The sequence below is a fragment of the Archocentrus centrarchus genome, chromosome 14 (assembly GCF_007364275.1).
Source record: "Archocentrus centrarchus isolate MPI-CPG fArcCen1 chromosome 14, fArcCen1, whole genome shotgun sequence".
In the NCBI taxonomy this organism is placed as follows: Eukaryota; Metazoa; Chordata; class Actinopteri; order Cichliformes; family Cichlidae; genus Archocentrus; species Archocentrus centrarchus.
This window is the reverse complement of record NC_044359.1, coordinates 20545232-20561927: the sequence shown is the minus strand read 5'-3', so window position 1 is coordinate 20561927 and position 16696 is coordinate 20545232. Positions and strand designations below refer to the sequence as shown.

Genomic DNA, 16696 nt, shown 5'->3' with positions numbered 1-16696 from the left:
GCATCACATGTTGAGGTTCTAGTTGTATCAGAATTTTCATGCTTTTACACATTTATAGATTATGACAAATGCTAAAATATGCTCCCATGGCGCTGAGTTTTTCCTTATAGACGGTTGCTGCAAGGCTTCCCTGGATTATAAATCAGTTAGACCTTATGCAAAAAAAAGAAAAAAACCCCAAAAAACTTTAATTTGCTTCAATTATCATTAGCAGCATTTTGTCTCTTAACTTGTTTTTTTTCCTCCCCAAGCTCTGAAACCTGCGAAATAATGACTCTACATGTAATATGCTTTCACTATTAGTCACAGTATTTCTATTTAATTATCTTTTTCAGTGCTGTGCAGCTCATCTAAATTCATTAAAAGCTTTCTTTTCATTTCCTCATTAAATTTCAAGAGATGATGCATTACATAGCTGTGATACCCATCAGTATCCAGCCTGAGCTGAAAAACAGAAGTGTCACTAAGTCTATATTGGTGGGTGTTATTGTTTATCATTTATCCTCCTCAGTAACTTCAGCTTTTGTGCACTGCAGAAATATCCTTCAATGTCAACTTGCAGCCAGTCGCTTCACATTCACACTTACTTTTGCAAATATTTTGGTGTAATAACGTGTTCTGTGACACTTGGAGGCCTCTAGAGGTTTCAGTGTTCATAAGAAATGTGCAATACTAAAACAAGGGGGTGGGGAGGTGAGCTGTTGCAGAATGTGGTGCAGTTGTCAGCGGCAAATACATTTGCAAATTGTCCATACAGACTTTGTGGCACTGAGGTGCATGTAGATGAAAGGTGGTAGAGGTTGTCCAGAATAAAATCTATTCATCATTTAGGGACAATTCAGGGAGCTTGCCTTCTTAATTTAAATATTTATCATGTACTGTGGGAAATGGTGTACGCATTTATATAGAGATTTTATCCAGTTTTCCTCTTGTTCATGAACACACACCAGTGGCAGCAAGCTACCATGCAATGTGGTTTCCTGACCACTGGGACCAGTTAAGACTTTAGCCTCTTGTCGAAGGTCATGTTGACAGGTGGACAGAAGGAGCTTGGGATTGAACCGTTCTACCACAGCCGCCTAAATGGAAATGATCAGCTGTGGCAAACGCATTCATATGGTGGCTGCAGCAAATATCCACATTAGATTTCAGGTAAAAAAAAAAATAAAAAAAAATCTAATTGGTTTTGACCTCAGAGTAACATTAGATCAGAGGTCATCTTTGCAAGACCTCGAATATTTATGCCAGATCCTGCTGCTGCTGCTGCTGGTGTGGCAGACATCGTTTGGGTTATGACATTATGACATCCAAACTTTTTTTTCAGAATATTAGGTCTGTTTGCATATTTTTGCATTTTGATATGACATAACTGCTAATATCCAACAGTTACAATGGATGCAATGTCAGACTTTGGTATTTCACATCTTTTTACTAATATTATGGAGAAAAATGTCTTGTGCATTATCTAAGCACAGAAGGACACTTTTCTTATGGTATACATAAGGAGCTTTTAAGATCCTGGAGTGGCCTAGAGCTGGAGTGTGGTTGGTTAGAGCTTTGGAAAGATAGTTGTACCTTGTTCACTTCCTTTGCCACAATTTCCCCCACTGATTAAGTCTTGCAGATTTACAACTTTTAGGGACAGTCTACCAGTTAAGTTGCCACTACCCAAAATGTCCTTAAGCGTTGACACTATGAAAAAGCATCTGTCCTACTTTCCAGAAGCTAAAATTAGAAGGAAATGTGCATTTGCTACCCTTTTGAAGTAAAAACTTTTCTTTTTTCCTATTAGATCCCTCGTGGAGGACGACGACGCTCACATGAAAGTTGCTCTGGGCTATGGTGATATGGGCATCTCTGCTCACCTTCAGGCATCAAAGACTGGAAACACTCGATTTTTCACAAGCAACACGCACAGCTCAGTGGTTCTTCAGGTGAGAGTTCAGACACATAGCGACAGTGTCTTATTAGAACTAAGTCAAATATTAACAACATCTGACAATAACATTCACATTTGTCCTTACCATTTCTTTGGAGATCTTAGATGTTTGCAAATTGCAGGCCAGCAAAACAGTGAATGTTTGTTTTAATTACATTTCTTTCAAGATTAAAAACCTTTAACATTGCAGTATCACAACGTAAGGGAATTCACAGCATGGCTCACTGGGCACAGTTTAATATCTCGTCTTGTATTTCAATAATAATCCAAAGCAGTTGGGATTTGGTGTCTGGGATTTGATGTAAAGGGTGAGCACAACCTTTGCTGTTGATGAAAAATATAACAAAAGCTTGCTCATCTTGTACAGACAAACCCACCCATCCCCATTCCCACCCTGAAAGTAAGGAAGGTGCATAAACATTACAATTGGTGGCAGCTTCAGCATGCCACCACTGAATGGTGCAAAGTGAAGATCAGCCTAAAGTTGTGCTAGTGAGTGCTGGCATTGCGCTGTTTGCTGCAACAGCAATAACTGTCCTTCGTCATCGGCTCTCACTGAAAATGAATGGCCGTTGGCTGCTTTTGCAGCTCATTAATCTTTTGCTGCCACAGCACAATAAGGGAATGCTAATGATTTTTCCTAGCCTGATGTGATCGTACACCCTGATTATAGAATCTGTTAGTCTCAATTAGGCGGTGCATTTGGAAGCATCCACCTAAAACCCGCCCACTGATTATTGCAGGGGTTGTTTCAGATTTAGTATGCGTTATATGGGGGGAGGGTTGTGGGATTTTTTTTTTTTCTTGGCTTGCAAATTATTAGTGCGCCCTGCCATAATCTTTGTTTCATTAGATCTGGTAGGCAGGTGTTAGGTAGTGAAATCAGGTGTGGGTGGATAAGTGCAATATCAGCTTATGAATTAAAGTGTGTGACAATTTTTACTGTAGGTAATGTCTTTCAGATGTAACTCTGCATCAGGTTACTATGCCTACAAGAGGACAAAATCCCTTTAATTCTAAAAATGTTACTCTGAACCAGTTATGTGCAAGAAAGCCAAGAAAATAAGGAAGCAACAATCAGTCGGACAGCTCAAGCAGACCAGACGGCTGTCACATATCATTTCGGGTCCGTGGGCTCATGTCTGACAGGCTGTTGCTGACGGCATTTTGTTTTTATCCTCACTGAACCACTGAAGTTCATTGTGTTGAGCCCAAAAGCAATGGCTTCTTTTTCCTTTTTGGCTGTGGCCAAAGGACTTTTAGTAATGGTCCTTTTAGTCTGAACTTGTCTGAGCTGAGAGCTTCTGCTTTGGAGTAGTTCAGGTCCTCTAAGCTTGGGTCAGTAACAGACTTTTCTCACCTTTTGTGTGTTTTAGGGATTTGACCAGCTGAGGATAGAGGGATTGCTGTGTGACGTCACGCTCGTGGCTGGGGACTGTGATGAAGCTTTCCCTGTACACCGCGCAATGATGGCCTCCTCCTCCGACTATTTCAAAGCCATGTTCACAGGTTGGTCTGCAAACCCTTACTCTAGCCAGAACATGATGTAGAATTTTATGATATTTGTGACTGTGGCACAGGCATTTTAGCACTCTGTATCTCTATATTCTCCACTAAATTGCTTTCTTTTCATGAGCAGATGTGTTTCCACACAGTGGCAGTCATGTTGCTGTAATTTTGCTTTGTGAATAAATTACTCAAATTGACCTTGTGCCCTCATCCCTCCAGTATTGAGCAGATATTCATGTTATAAAACCAACTTGTTTGAGCCATTGTTATGCATTCATGTTCATGGTCATTTGTGCTCGCAATGAATATAAATGACCTACTTGCCTGTTTCATCTCCTCTATGCACTGTGTGCAGTGGCAGAAGAACCTTGAATTATTCTTAAGTACATACAGTGTGTGTGGGGTAATTTTCAGGAATAACAGACTGCAAAAAATATTCTCCATTCACTTTTAGATAACACATAAGTCTGGATAATTAAACTGAAAAGCTTTTAATCTAATGAGGAAAACTAGTAGCACAGATGTTGTCAGAGAAAGCAGTCTTACTGCACTGAATTTATCTTGTATTAGACTGTGGATGTTTATTTTCATAGCTAAAGCTTTGATGGGCTACTTGCCATCATGTAGCATCACCTTGTACGCAGTGAGCAGTTCAAGTGTTTTTTGTTTTCAGTGCAGCTGACAATGAGATTTTGGGGCTCATGTCATGACAGATGTATGTTTGGGGATCCGGCATTTAAAGTGTGGGATTCAGGTGATGAAGGTTCTGCAGGGAAAACAGAAGACGAATCACATCAAATTAGTTTTATTTCTGTGTTTTGACTTTTGTCATGTTCTCTCTTTTTTTTTTTTTCTCCTGCCCTTTTTCTTCTGTTTGATCCAGATAAGCTGGGAAAATATAACGGAAAGAAACACTTTTCAAGTTGGGGGTTAGCTTATTAGTGAAAGGGAATGATGTGAGGGTGAATGGTGAATAAAAGTGCTCGTTTATACCTTCAGTATAACACGAGTTATTTGACAACAAGAACATTCTATTGAGATTTGTATCTAAGTGATGTGTGCACATATTAGCTTTAATTCTTTGAAGATCAGAAAATAATCTGAGTTGAAAAATACGGGTATACATTCATAGCTATAGTTTCTGTGCCCTACTCTCTTCTTATGCAGGTGGAATGAAAGAACAGGATTTAATGTGTATCAAGCTGCATGGAGTAAACCGAATAGGCCTCAAGAAGATTATTGACTTTATCTACACGGCAAAGTTGTCGCTCAACATGGAGAATCTGCAAGACACACTTGAGGCAGCCAGCTTCTTACAAATCCTTCCAGTGCTGGATTTTTGCAAGGTCTTTCTCATATCTGGGGTAAGAAAACGTGCACACAAGCAACACTATACAGCTCTCCTCCAGTTTTTGAGATGCAACACAAGCTATGTTGTTGATGTTTGAGGTTATTGTCTGAAATAACTGGTTGAAGAATTTGAAACCACTTTTCATAAAGTTCAGTGGTTTAATCAAATTAATATGTGCCTTTTAATAGTTTGGATATGAACTGCTGGGGAAGTCGTGCAAGCGTACCGATGAGCTAGAGGAGGAACAAAAAAGCAAAGGCTTCTTTAAATGGGGAAAAAAGTGCATTTCAAGAATAAATTTGTTTATGCGGTCTGTTCATTGTGGGGAGTCAGGAGAAATAAGCTTTTAATTATGATTTCAATTGTTAATAAGTCTGCCTGCTTTCATTAGCTAAAGTTATCAAACACTGAATATCCATCAGTGTTGACAGCAAAGTGTTTAAACATGTATATGAGCAGTTATCAGTGTATATGGACGTTGGTGTTTTCAGAAGGTATGTGCTTGTTTTTTGTTTTTTCTTTCAATCCAGTGCTGTAATGTGTTTTACTGAGAAATTTATAGAAATGTGTTAAAGCTGCTTTTTCTTGACAACTGACTAAGGATAAGCTGAAATGGATGGAAGTTGATATAAAACAGACAAAAGCAACAGATTATCTTATTCAGTTGGCATATACTGTGTGTTAATTTGCTAAAGCACTGATCATTTGTAATGAGACTTCTTTCTGTCTAAACAGGCTTCTTTGCATAAGTTCAGAAGATTCTGACATTCAAATGAAATGTGTTGTTATCATAGGCGATATAAAAGATGGACCTAGTCACCATGGTGTCACTCATTGATTAGTGAGGTTCCACTGTGAACCGTCAAGCTGAGTGTTAGTCAATATCATAACATTTTCATTTCATTCACTGTGATCTGAAACTACCAATCGAGCCCATAAAGTCACAGAGCCAGCAGCTGAGGGACATTTTTCCATAGATTTCTAAACAACCAGAAGAGTAGCCCCTTGTAGGCCAAGAGTTGGTTTTACTCTCCACAGGCTGTAAGCTACGTCCATCTTTCATACTATCTATGGTTTTCACTCTTAGCTGCGGCTTTCCAAGATTTTTTACTTGTTTTTTTTTCTGTGTGCAGGTTTCTCTGGACAATTGTGTAGAGGTGGGGCGTATTGCCAACACATACAACCTCACAGAGGTGGACAAATATGTCAACAATTTCATCCTGAAGAACTTTCCCTCATTACTGGGCACGGGGGAGTTTGTCAAGCTTCCATTTGAACGCTTGGCTTTTGTACTGTCCAGTAATAGCTTAAAACACTGCACTGAGTTGGACTTGTTCAAAGCGGCTTGCCGTTGGCTACGTTTTGAAGATGGCCGTATGGACTATGCCTCAAAGCTCATGAAGAACATTCGCTTTCCTCTCATGAACCCGCAGGATCTCATCAATCACGTGCAGACTGTGGACTTTATGCGCACGGACAACACCTGTGTCAACCTTCTCCTGGAAGCTAGCAACTACCAAATGATGCCCTACATGCAGCCAGTTATGCAGTCAGAACGGACAGCCATCCGCTCAGACAGTGCCCACCTGGTCACTCTGGGTGGTGTTCTGCGCCAGCAGCTTGTTGTGAGTAAGGAGCTGCGCCTCTTCGATGAGAGGGCTCACGAATGGAAGGCGCTGGCACCCATGGATGCACCTCGTTACCAACACGGCATTGCGGTCATTGGCAACTTTCTCTATGTTGTGGGTGGCCAAAGCAACTATGACACCAAAGGCAAAACAGCAGTGGACACCGTGTTTCGATATGACCCTCGCTACAACAAGTGGATCCAGGTGGCATGCCTTAATGAGAAACGTACCTTCTTCCACCTCAGTGCACTCAAGGGACACCTCTACGCTGTCGGTGGAAGGAACGCTGCAGGGGAGCTTGGTGAGTTTATTTCCCCACTTGTTTGTTTTTTGTTTCCTTTTAAGCAACAGCAGGAGGCTTTAATTAATATTTTATGATATTTTACACTTTTAATATGAGAGAGCAGTGTGAGAAAGAATGAGTGCTTTAATAAGGCTGCAAGCATACTGACGCCAAGTAATCAAGAGTTGTGCATACACATCATTTGCTGTTTAAACATGTTGCACGCATAATGTGTGTGTAATTTAATAAAATTTAGAGGTTGGTGACACGATTACAAACACCCTCCAAATCTACTATAATCCATTACAAAAGCATTTCAGCACACGGAGAATCAATTTCAGTCATCACAGCACCAGAGAAGTGTCATTTCATAATTTTGGAGGCTGGATTTTGGTGAGGTGTTGTTTAGGGTGCCATATTATATCATGAATAAAATAAGTTTTGATTTTTTCTCACTCTGTAATATATCGTAGTGCAGTGCAACAAAGCCACAGCCTAACCTTAGAAATTTTTTTTTCCTGTGAAATTGGATACACTGATGCAGTCTTAACAAAGTTGCAACATTTCTATTTGTTGCAGAGCGGTGGCAGGTACGTAACACTGAACTGTAGGTGATGAGATACAGCTGAAGCTGGCACACAAACTGTGCTCGCAGAGAGGATTAAGTGAAGAGGTGCATACATGTTGTCGCTGGCATTTTCTGTGATTAAAAAACCAGGTCATATCAGATCAACTCACATCAGTAATCTGATGTTTTTGAAAGCTTTTTTTTTTTTTTTTTTTTACTTTTTGTTTCATATTTCATCCCTCTGGTAGAAACGCAAAAGTGAACAGATGTATTTTTACATTTATATCTAGTCTTTGTAATTTGGTTGTTGATGCTGACTAACCAATCTGCAATCTCTGCACCAACTGTGGACCACAGAGAGGTGCCACCCAATACTTAAATTCAGCTCTGTAGCTGCAGTGGACAGAGACAGGCTACTGTGCAAGCAGTCTGGGTTATAATTAGACCAAAAAACACAGCACCAGTTCACTGTCAGGCTGCACAGCTGCCTGTTCCCTCTTTACGTTTCACTGCCCTTTAACTGCATGCGGTTAGGCCTTCGTGCTTTTCTGGACGTACCCCTGTATTATATCTGTTTGCTCAGGGTAGGTTATGAGGGCGTGGCTTTTCTGTCACGTCAGAAATGCCCAGATTTTAAACGAAAAGCTTAATGACATAAAGACGGATATTTAGAAAAGGAGTCCGAAGTGTTGCATGCATTTTGGGTTTGTGCTGCTTTTATTGTTAGGGTAAGGATATAACAAAGATGTATTTTTGAACAGATATTATTAAAATACAGTAAGATGACCTCTTTAAGCTCTTTGGATTTGGGTGTGAAATCCAAAAAAAGCTGCACTTAACAGAGATTTGTCAATAATGAATTCTAGTTGACCATATTTCAAACCCTTTTATGAGTCTTACACAATAACAGTGAAATCTTTTAATCTAAAAATAAAGCTGTTTTAAGAATTATGCCCCGCCCCCCCCAAAAAAAGGAAAAAAAATGTTGAGTTCCATTTTCAGCAATTTTACATTTTAGATATTGTCAACACAACGGTTCTCTGTGCTATTTCCGCTGAGTTGCTGTAAGATTTTGTACACTGCTGAAGGTCACTTTGATAATAGCTGTTGAGCAAGCAGACCTAGGTATTCACTCATTTTCCCTCGGTGAGATTTCTCCAGCTGGTCCAGAGATGACTCACAGTCCTTCTGAAGGAACAAGAAACTGCTGTTAAAGTCTGTTAACTATAGAAGATGACCAACAACCACAAGATGACTTTCAGTTGCAAGAAAAAGTTTGTGAGTTCTATTGGATTACCAGGATTTCTAAACTTATTGATGATAAATTTAGATTTGTTCTGAGTCACTTATGAGCAAACAGTGTGACTGAACTAATAACACAGTGGTTAATCACTAACAGTGCAGGCTGGAAAAGACTGACTTTTTAATTTAGTAACTCAGAGGAGCTCCGTCCTAACATTTTCTGTAGCGGCTTATTCATCTTGTAAAATGAGGAGAAATTCTCACACAAATTTGTATATGGTTCTAAAATGATTTGATTGAACCGTCTTTATAAGCTCACATTATTCATGCCATCAAATCCTTCTGTCACTGATTTCCTTATGTGCTTAGGTTTATTGTCTTCTTGCATTGCTCAGTGTCCTCAAAGCTTTTGGGAATGGACTGAAAATTTTTAAATTTCAGTTAAGAAATTTAAGAAAATTTCTCAACTGAAATTTTAAATTCATCCTTCCCTACAAACACCCAGACCATAAAGCAGCCCAGAATCATGATGTTCCCTCCTCCATGCCGCACAGCTGGAAAAATGCTTTGGTGGTGGTGTCAGGAACGTAACGATTTTTAGCAGGTTGTAGATTCCTGCAGGGGTTTTGCAGTTCCTTTCCACCCATTTCTACTGCGATATACTCTGTATTTAATCTGTTTGTGATTTGCTGTCTCAGTTGTGATCTTTACAAGATACCTACTCCTAGAGAGAGGGGAGCAGCAATCCTGATTTTTTTTTATCCATTTGCTGAGAATTTGTCCTCACGCATGTGTTTAGAAATATTTTTATAGCCTTTCCCAGCTTAGTTTGTCTCTGTTAAACTACTTCTGAGGTTCTTTGAAAGTTGATGGAGGCTTGGTTCATGGGGAGGGGCACCTCCACATCCTACATTTCCACTCTCCATAATTGGAACACCTGACTTCAAATACCTTCTGCAACAAGTTCAATCCAAAAATGTAGAAAACTGGATCCTAGATATAATGAACACAAAAATGATGCAACAGATCAGCCTTTGGTGAAACCCATTTTATTTGCTGGTAAGCCTGCAGCAGTCAACGGGGAAATTCTGGGGCTATAACCTGTAATCAGTACAGAAATCCTGGTAATTCTGAAGAGTTTACAAAAGTTTGGATACACTTACCCATTCATATGAATGGGTAAGTGTATCCAAACTTTTGACTGGTACTGTAGATATGAACCCCAGTGTCCCTGTTCTGGTTTCTCTCAAATTTGTAGAACCATCCTCGGACACCTTAAGATGAAAGACCTAACAGTCTCACTATTTCCTGCGCAGTCAGTGTATTCAGAGCGGGTGGGGATGTGTACTCTGTATTTAAATCCTTGTTTTAGCTCCCACGCTGAGACCCTCCAAGGCCTCATTTGCTGCTGTTTGTCCTCCTTAGTTGTGTCTTGACCTACTTTCTACTAATACAGTGAGGTTTTTTTCTTCTTTTTTTTCATCTTTTTCTTCAAGCTACTGTGGAGTGCTACAACCCAAGGACAAATGAATGGACATACGTTGCCAAAATGAATGAGCCACATTATGGCCACGCTGGGACGGTGTATGGAGGTTATATGTATATTTCAGGTAAGTGGCTTCAGGGAGTTGTTATCATCTTAAATAAAGAGAGATGTGATGTTGTGTGAGTGTAACGGATTTTTTTTAATTACCTGTTTTAAAGTCACAGTTGTAATAAATTATCTTCTCTGACTGTATTACAGTGCAGCAGGGTCAGTCAGGATTTTCTGACAGCCTGCTAATGCTGGGTATTTTTATCTTTCAAACTTCATATAAAGAAAAGTGCCTTTCACACTTACAGACTTTTGCAAATCTTTCTGTACACTTTATTCATCTATGCCGAGCACGCTTTTGAAGCCTGCGAGGGTTCAGCACTTAGGGCAGATGGTGGACACTGAGAATTGGGCCTTCGTCCAAGCCAGTGCTTCCTCTTTAGGTGTCACCCGGGCACTTGTTCACTTCATACAACTGAAAACAAATCCTGCAGTATGGAGATGAGCCCTAGTTTCTCAGTGTGACTAATCCAGAGCGGTGCTACAAAAGGAGGGGAATGATGGTGGTGGTGGAGAGGAACTGGGAAGGATGGAGAAAAGTAGAGGACCCGAAGCCTGTGTAGGAGGTGTAACACAGAAGAGACTGTAATAATCCCTCCTGGCCATGGGTACCATCATCCATCTGCAACACAGGAGCATAAACAGTTTTGTGCAAATATATTTTAAAAAAATAGATACTGGAAGTTGCTAGCATTGTCTTATTTATATAGAGAGATATTTGATTTTTTTTTTTTTTTTTTTTAAAGAAAGGCAAAATGGGAGTAACGATAAGAAAGGAAATGGTGGTGGTATTTTAGTATTGAGGACAGACTTGGTCCCTTTAATTTTACTGATTGTGAATACATTACCATTACTAACACTTACATAGCTGCAGTAAGCACATAATGTATTTATAATGCCGCCTGGGAAACTTTGGCTAATAAAAATAAAATACCGAAACATTCTCTAGCAGCAGTATTAAGCCCATTTACAGTCAAAGGTGTTGACCAGCTTGCATGCAGTTTTATTAGATCCAGCAGTGTGATCACTGTGCATACAAGCTGCGAATTTATTTCTGTAATCCACAGGCCTGCAAACGTTTCCCAGTGTTAGATGTTCCTACAGAATACACATCCCATTCTCTGTCACATTGGTTCCAGTTATCTTTCATGTTTAACTGGAAAAATTGTCACATTAAAAATGCATGTAGCCCCTTTTAATTTGATTTTATATTCCCAAACCCTGACATGCTGGAAAGAGGCCAAAAAACTAAGGACTACCTCCACACATGATCGCTATCAGGGTTTATATAAACAATTTTTAATTGGTTAATATTTCACATTATCAGGCAGAAGAACTGGGGCGTATTTGGGATCACACAGATCACAAGATCTGGCAGACCTAATATTAGAGTGGAGCCGAGATGAAAGCCACATATTTTACTTTTTAATATCACTAAAGTGAAATGATGAATAACAAAACAGTCACGGCCTGAACTAATCTGCTGGTCGCCAGCTGTAGGAATCGTTTTGCCCCTGGCAGTACTCTGTACTTTGTGCTGTTTATTTCCACTTTTTGATATCCTAATGGATTATTTTGTGTTTGTGTGTCTCATGTTTCAGTGATGTAATCAATCACAGTTCAGTAGTCTGGTAAATTCTGTTATTGTAACAGCTGGCTGTGCACCTGTGAAAGCTAAAAATATGCGTGAGCAAAAATGAGCATTTGCGTTACAGGAGAAAGCTGGTCAAGCAGTTTCCTGAGTACAGCCAGGGGTTATAACACAGCAGTGTGTTTTGAAGTGCCTTTTAATGCCCATGGCACAGGTAAACGAGCATTACCCATTAGTGGAGTTTTGTTCCAGCGAGGCCCTACTGTAGTGGCCACAGTCTCAGGGGTTACAGTCTTGCTGTGCAAGGTGACCCGTGCTGGAGTGCGCTTCTGTGTCTAGCTGTCACAGTACATCAGGTCATATTCTCCGGCTGTGCTGCTGCGCTGTCTGAAGGTATTCTGTCAGCTGGATGAATCTGACAAACGCACTCAGCCCACAAACCATCACGGCTCAAGTGGTGTGACAGGGTTCAGACACAGGCACTAAAATCAGCACAGAGCAGCGCTACTGCTGCTCCACATTCTTATCCAAAGGTTAAGATCCTGTGGTTTTTTTTTTTTTTGGTTTTTTTACTGTTACAGTTCCTCTGAGTATTCTGATGATTTTTGTTTGATTATTGCTTCACTGACTGGAGATTTTTGAGGATTTCACAGCTCACTGGTTGTCTGCTAATAGCAATTGTTTTTACATAAACAAAAATGATGTAAATGCCACGTTTGTTTGTTTTTTGTTTTGTTTTTTTCCCCTTCTCTTTAAGGTGCTTACATTTGGTCACAAAGGTATCAGGATATTTTATAGTTTCAAAATCTAAAGGACTCATGCCTTTGAATAATCTATGCTGAACATGCTGTGAGGGATCAGTCCAGAGAGCTGACAGCAGTCTCAAAAGGATGATGTTCTGTAATGCCTGCTAGTGATTATGCTCACTGGAATGCCTGAGTGACTGAAAGTATCTTGCGTGACACCGAGCTCATAAATGTGAACCTCTTCATTCTTCAAGTTACTCTGAAAAGTGAGAAGGCGGCAAAAATTGGTGCTCAAGAAATTTCATTTGCTTTCATCATCCCCGTACAGCCTCTTTATGTTAATGTCAGTGTTGATATATTTATTTTAAACCACCCCCACAGTCAAACTGATCAATATATGCATCGTGCTTTCTTCAGATCAAAAGTATAGGCACATTTTATAGTTTTAAAAATCTACCAGTCTGAATTCTCTTGTTGACTATTAGCTTTTAATTTATGTATATTAATAGTGACATTTCTGCTCTGAGCTAGTACTTGCCTACAGACTTTGGTGGATTAATTGGTACAGTTGAAAATGATCATTTGAAAAGATTTTTTTCTTATTTCTGACAGTCTGCTAGGTATTTGTGTGTTTGAACTTGCTACATCATTTAAAAAAAGGTGTCTTTCACACTTACAGATTTATGCTAATAATTCCTCACACCTTAGATTCGTCTATGCTGAACATGCATTTGAAGTGTGTTTGGGTTCAGTGCAGAGAACTGACAGTGGTCACTAATATTAGGTTTCCAAAGGGTGATTTCTCTGTAATACTTGCTAGTATCCTCCCCATTGAATCATAGAAAATATTACACATATTGACATAATTGCTGCACTTGTGATATAATGCAGGTGTTTGTTAGAATTGTGTCTGAAATTGCACTCTATTCACATTTACTGTCCTGCAGCATAGCATCTCTGCCTTTTTTGTGTGAGTGTACTCTGCATACTCCCCATATTCTCATAGTGAAATTTAAAAAAAAGGCATTTCTGCTAAAAATCCAAAGAAAAGTGTGTTGGATTTCATTATATGTCTTAAACTCCAGAAGCGATGACCCATAATGGTTCATAACTGTCTGAAATTTCAATTTGCTGCTCACCTCAAGAGTAAATAACTGTCTGTTTTATCAGGAAAAGTGAATGGGTGAACGGGGGAGCCATTTAGAGCTCATATTCCTGCAGGGACTAATAGTCAGAGTGAGATGTCATACGGCTGTAAAATGAACTTGACAGTATGACTTTAAGAGGGTGATTATGCTCAGTGGAGAAACGCAAGGGACTGAAAGTTGTTTTTGCATCACAGAGACTGTAAATGCAAACCTCTTCATTCTTCAAGTTACTCTGAGAAGTGAGAAGAAGCTTAAAAACCCTGTACTGGCTTTTGCAAGTTAATGTCCATCTGTATATGTTAAACCATCCCACAGTAAAACTAATCAATACATGCATTGTGCATTCTTTAGGGATTCATCAGTCTCTGATCGGAAGTATATGAAATGTATGCTGGCTCTCTAGCTCATTATGAGGCATTTTTGGAATCTGCTGAGCCCCTCCCCTGTAATGTCTCACCTCTGTGTCTATTCGCCATCATTTCTTTGGATCCCACATGTGCCAGCACTGATTCAACCAGGTTGCTGGCTTTATAAGGAGACTCTTGCAGTTCTTTCATATCTGCATGGCTGAGCAGGCATAGTAAAGTAAGGGCATATGTGACAGACATTACAAACAGTATCACAGTGTGTCCTGTGCTGACTATAGAAGAGCAAAAGGCTTTTCAGCAAGTTTTTCAGGGCTGGGATCAATTTGGCAAAACCTCGTCTGCTCTTAGTGTCTCACTAATGGCACTGATTACACAGAGATACTGGGAAACTGATCAGACATTATTGTATTAGGGAAAGGCCAAAACCCTTGAACTAAATCAAAATAGCAGCAGAGCCCATTGAGAGGAATTACAAGGAGCCTATTTTGACTCCAGCACTGTTCTCTTGTCAGGGTTTTAATAGCTGATTTGTTCCATGGACTACTTGGATAACGGATAGTGAGGCTATCTTTGAACTTGATCAGCTAAGGAGATGCACTATCAGAGATCTGAGTCATGGCAGCTGAATAGACCGCTTAGGCCTCAACAATAAACCGAGCACACGATCACCGGGCAGCAGGAAAAGAGGGATTCTGCCTCTATTCGGCGTGCTCTGCAAATCTTCGTTGCATTTGCTTCTAGTCACTCTGCCGGGGGGGGCGGGTAGGCTGGCTTCCACCCAAATGCATGCTGGGATTGTGTTCCTCTTTATTTTAAGCCTTCCCTGTAGACATGTCCTGTTTTTTTTGTTTTTTTTTTCTTCCCCACTTTCCCTCAGCATTTTGTGTTGTGGCGTCTGCAGACTGTTTGTGTGCGTGTGTGCGCGCGGATGCTTTGTAATGGTGTTCCGCTTTGTACTGAGCGCGCCTCATCAGCATTACTTTATGCTGTGGAAAAGAGGCTGAACAGCTATTGATGTCACTCTAGTTTGTAAAATTAGTGTTTAGCCTGTGAATTGGCAGTTTTGGGTTCAAGTGAAGGTGTGCAAACAGGGGATCAAGGAGAGGTGAGCGTTTTGAAAATGTGCGGCCTTCTAGTGTTATGGCTGGGGCTCCACATCGCCTAGATGGCTGACATGGGAAAGCGAGTCATTAATCTGTCTGACTGACAAACACACACAGTTTTCCTCTTCTAAGTAATGAGCCTTGAGCCTAATTTTCTTACTTTTTTTTTTTCCTTGCTGCAGGGGGAATCACTCATGACACTTTTCAGAAGGAGCTGATGTGTTTTGACCCAGATGCAGATAAATGGACTCAGAAAGCGCCCATGACAACAGTTCGTGGCCTGCACTGCATGTGCACGGTGGGCGACCGTCTTTATGTGATCGGGGGCAATCACTTCAGAGGCACCAGCGACTACGACGACGTCCTCAGCTGCGAATACTACTCCCCCGCCCTCGACTTGTGGACACCTATTGCCGCCATGTTGCGAGGTCAGAGCGACGTGGGCGTGGCCGTGTTTGAGAATAAGATTTACGTGGTGGGCGGCTACTCGTGGAACAATCGGTGCATGGTGGAAATAGTACAGAAATATGACCCTGAGAAAGACGAATGGCACAAAGTTTTTGACTTGCCCGAGTCACTGGGGGGGATCCGAGCCTGCACACTCACAGTTTTCCCCCCTGAGGATATCTCAGGCTCACCCTCCAGAGAGTCACCGCTCTCAGCACCTTGATGAGTAAAGGGGGTGAGCCCTACTTTGCTCATACCCCCGTAACCCTTTGCCCCGACACCACCCTCCCCCTCAACAAACACAACTTTATAGACTTTGTTTGCACTTCCTCTATGGACAACATCTGTACTGCATCCCTAACTATCCCCAAATCCACATCCCCTAAAGCTGTGCAGAACCCCCTCTCCCCCCGCGTGACGAAACCTACATACCGACATGGTTTGGCAACCTAATTACATGTTAATGTTGCATACTCGGTATATTTTGGCAGGAAAAAAAAACCTCGACTTGAAAAGTGACTTTGCAAATCAACTTTTCTACCTGATGTCTACAGAGTTTTCTTATGTCTCATTTCTTTCGGTGTTCTACCTTGAGATGTTGACTACCACAGTGACTCTTCTAGTCTATGCCAGGTTAGACGCAGGTGACCCCAGAGAGCAAACGCGTAGGGACCGGCGAGCTTTTGAAAGACAGATGGTTTTTAACTCAGGGGTTGGCCCAGGCCCCATCTTCGTCTCTCTTGCAGTTTCAGTTCTTTCCTGCTATTGGTATTAAACTGTTAACAAAATGGTGTTTTCTAAATTTAATAAACATGATTTTGAAAGTAATTAAATACTGTTCTCTTTACTGAGTACAGCTTAAATTGCATGTGTCCATATAGTGTTTTGATGTTTATTGGAGTGAAGCTAAAATCTCTGGTATAGGATTCATGGTCATTAATCAGCTGTGAGAAGTTGGCTTCCTTATCTTTGCTTTGTAAACTTCCCTGTAATGAATGAGCTGTGGGTGATGTGTAGGAAAAGATCAATCAGGCTGTTTGTGGGGAGCAGTGACTTTGCTATTATACAGCAGAGTTGGACATAATGCAGAAACAGATAACCACAGACATTAAGTGTGTTTTTTTTTTTTAGAGCCACACTGTTACAGCTTGGTCCTCCCAGTGATGCAAACCACACTGG

The 16696-nt window shown here is 40.6% G+C and overlaps 1 protein-coding gene across 4 annotated transcripts in view; it reads left to right on the top strand.

Moving 5' to 3' along the window:
* The window catches only part of klhl13 (kelch-like family member 13), a 41063-nt gene extending 24683 nt beyond the window's left edge, over positions 1-16380 (top strand). For all 4 annotated transcript variants that reach the window (XM_030746492.1, XM_030746490.1, XM_030746491.1 and 1 more), the window contains 6 exons: positions 1793-1934; positions 3316-3448; positions 4616-4812; positions 5933-6728; positions 10017-10130; positions 15253-16380. In XM_030746492.1, the coding sequence (XP_030602352.1) occupies positions 1793-1934; positions 3316-3448; positions 4616-4812; positions 5933-6728; positions 10017-10130; positions 15253-15740 (1870 nt within the window). In that variant the 3' untranslated portion in view covers positions 15741-16380. The remainder of the gene's footprint in view (positions 1-1792; positions 1935-3315; positions 3449-4615; positions 4813-5932; positions 6729-10016; positions 10131-15252) is intronic.
* The last annotated feature ends 316 nt before the right edge of the window (positions 16381-16696 follow it).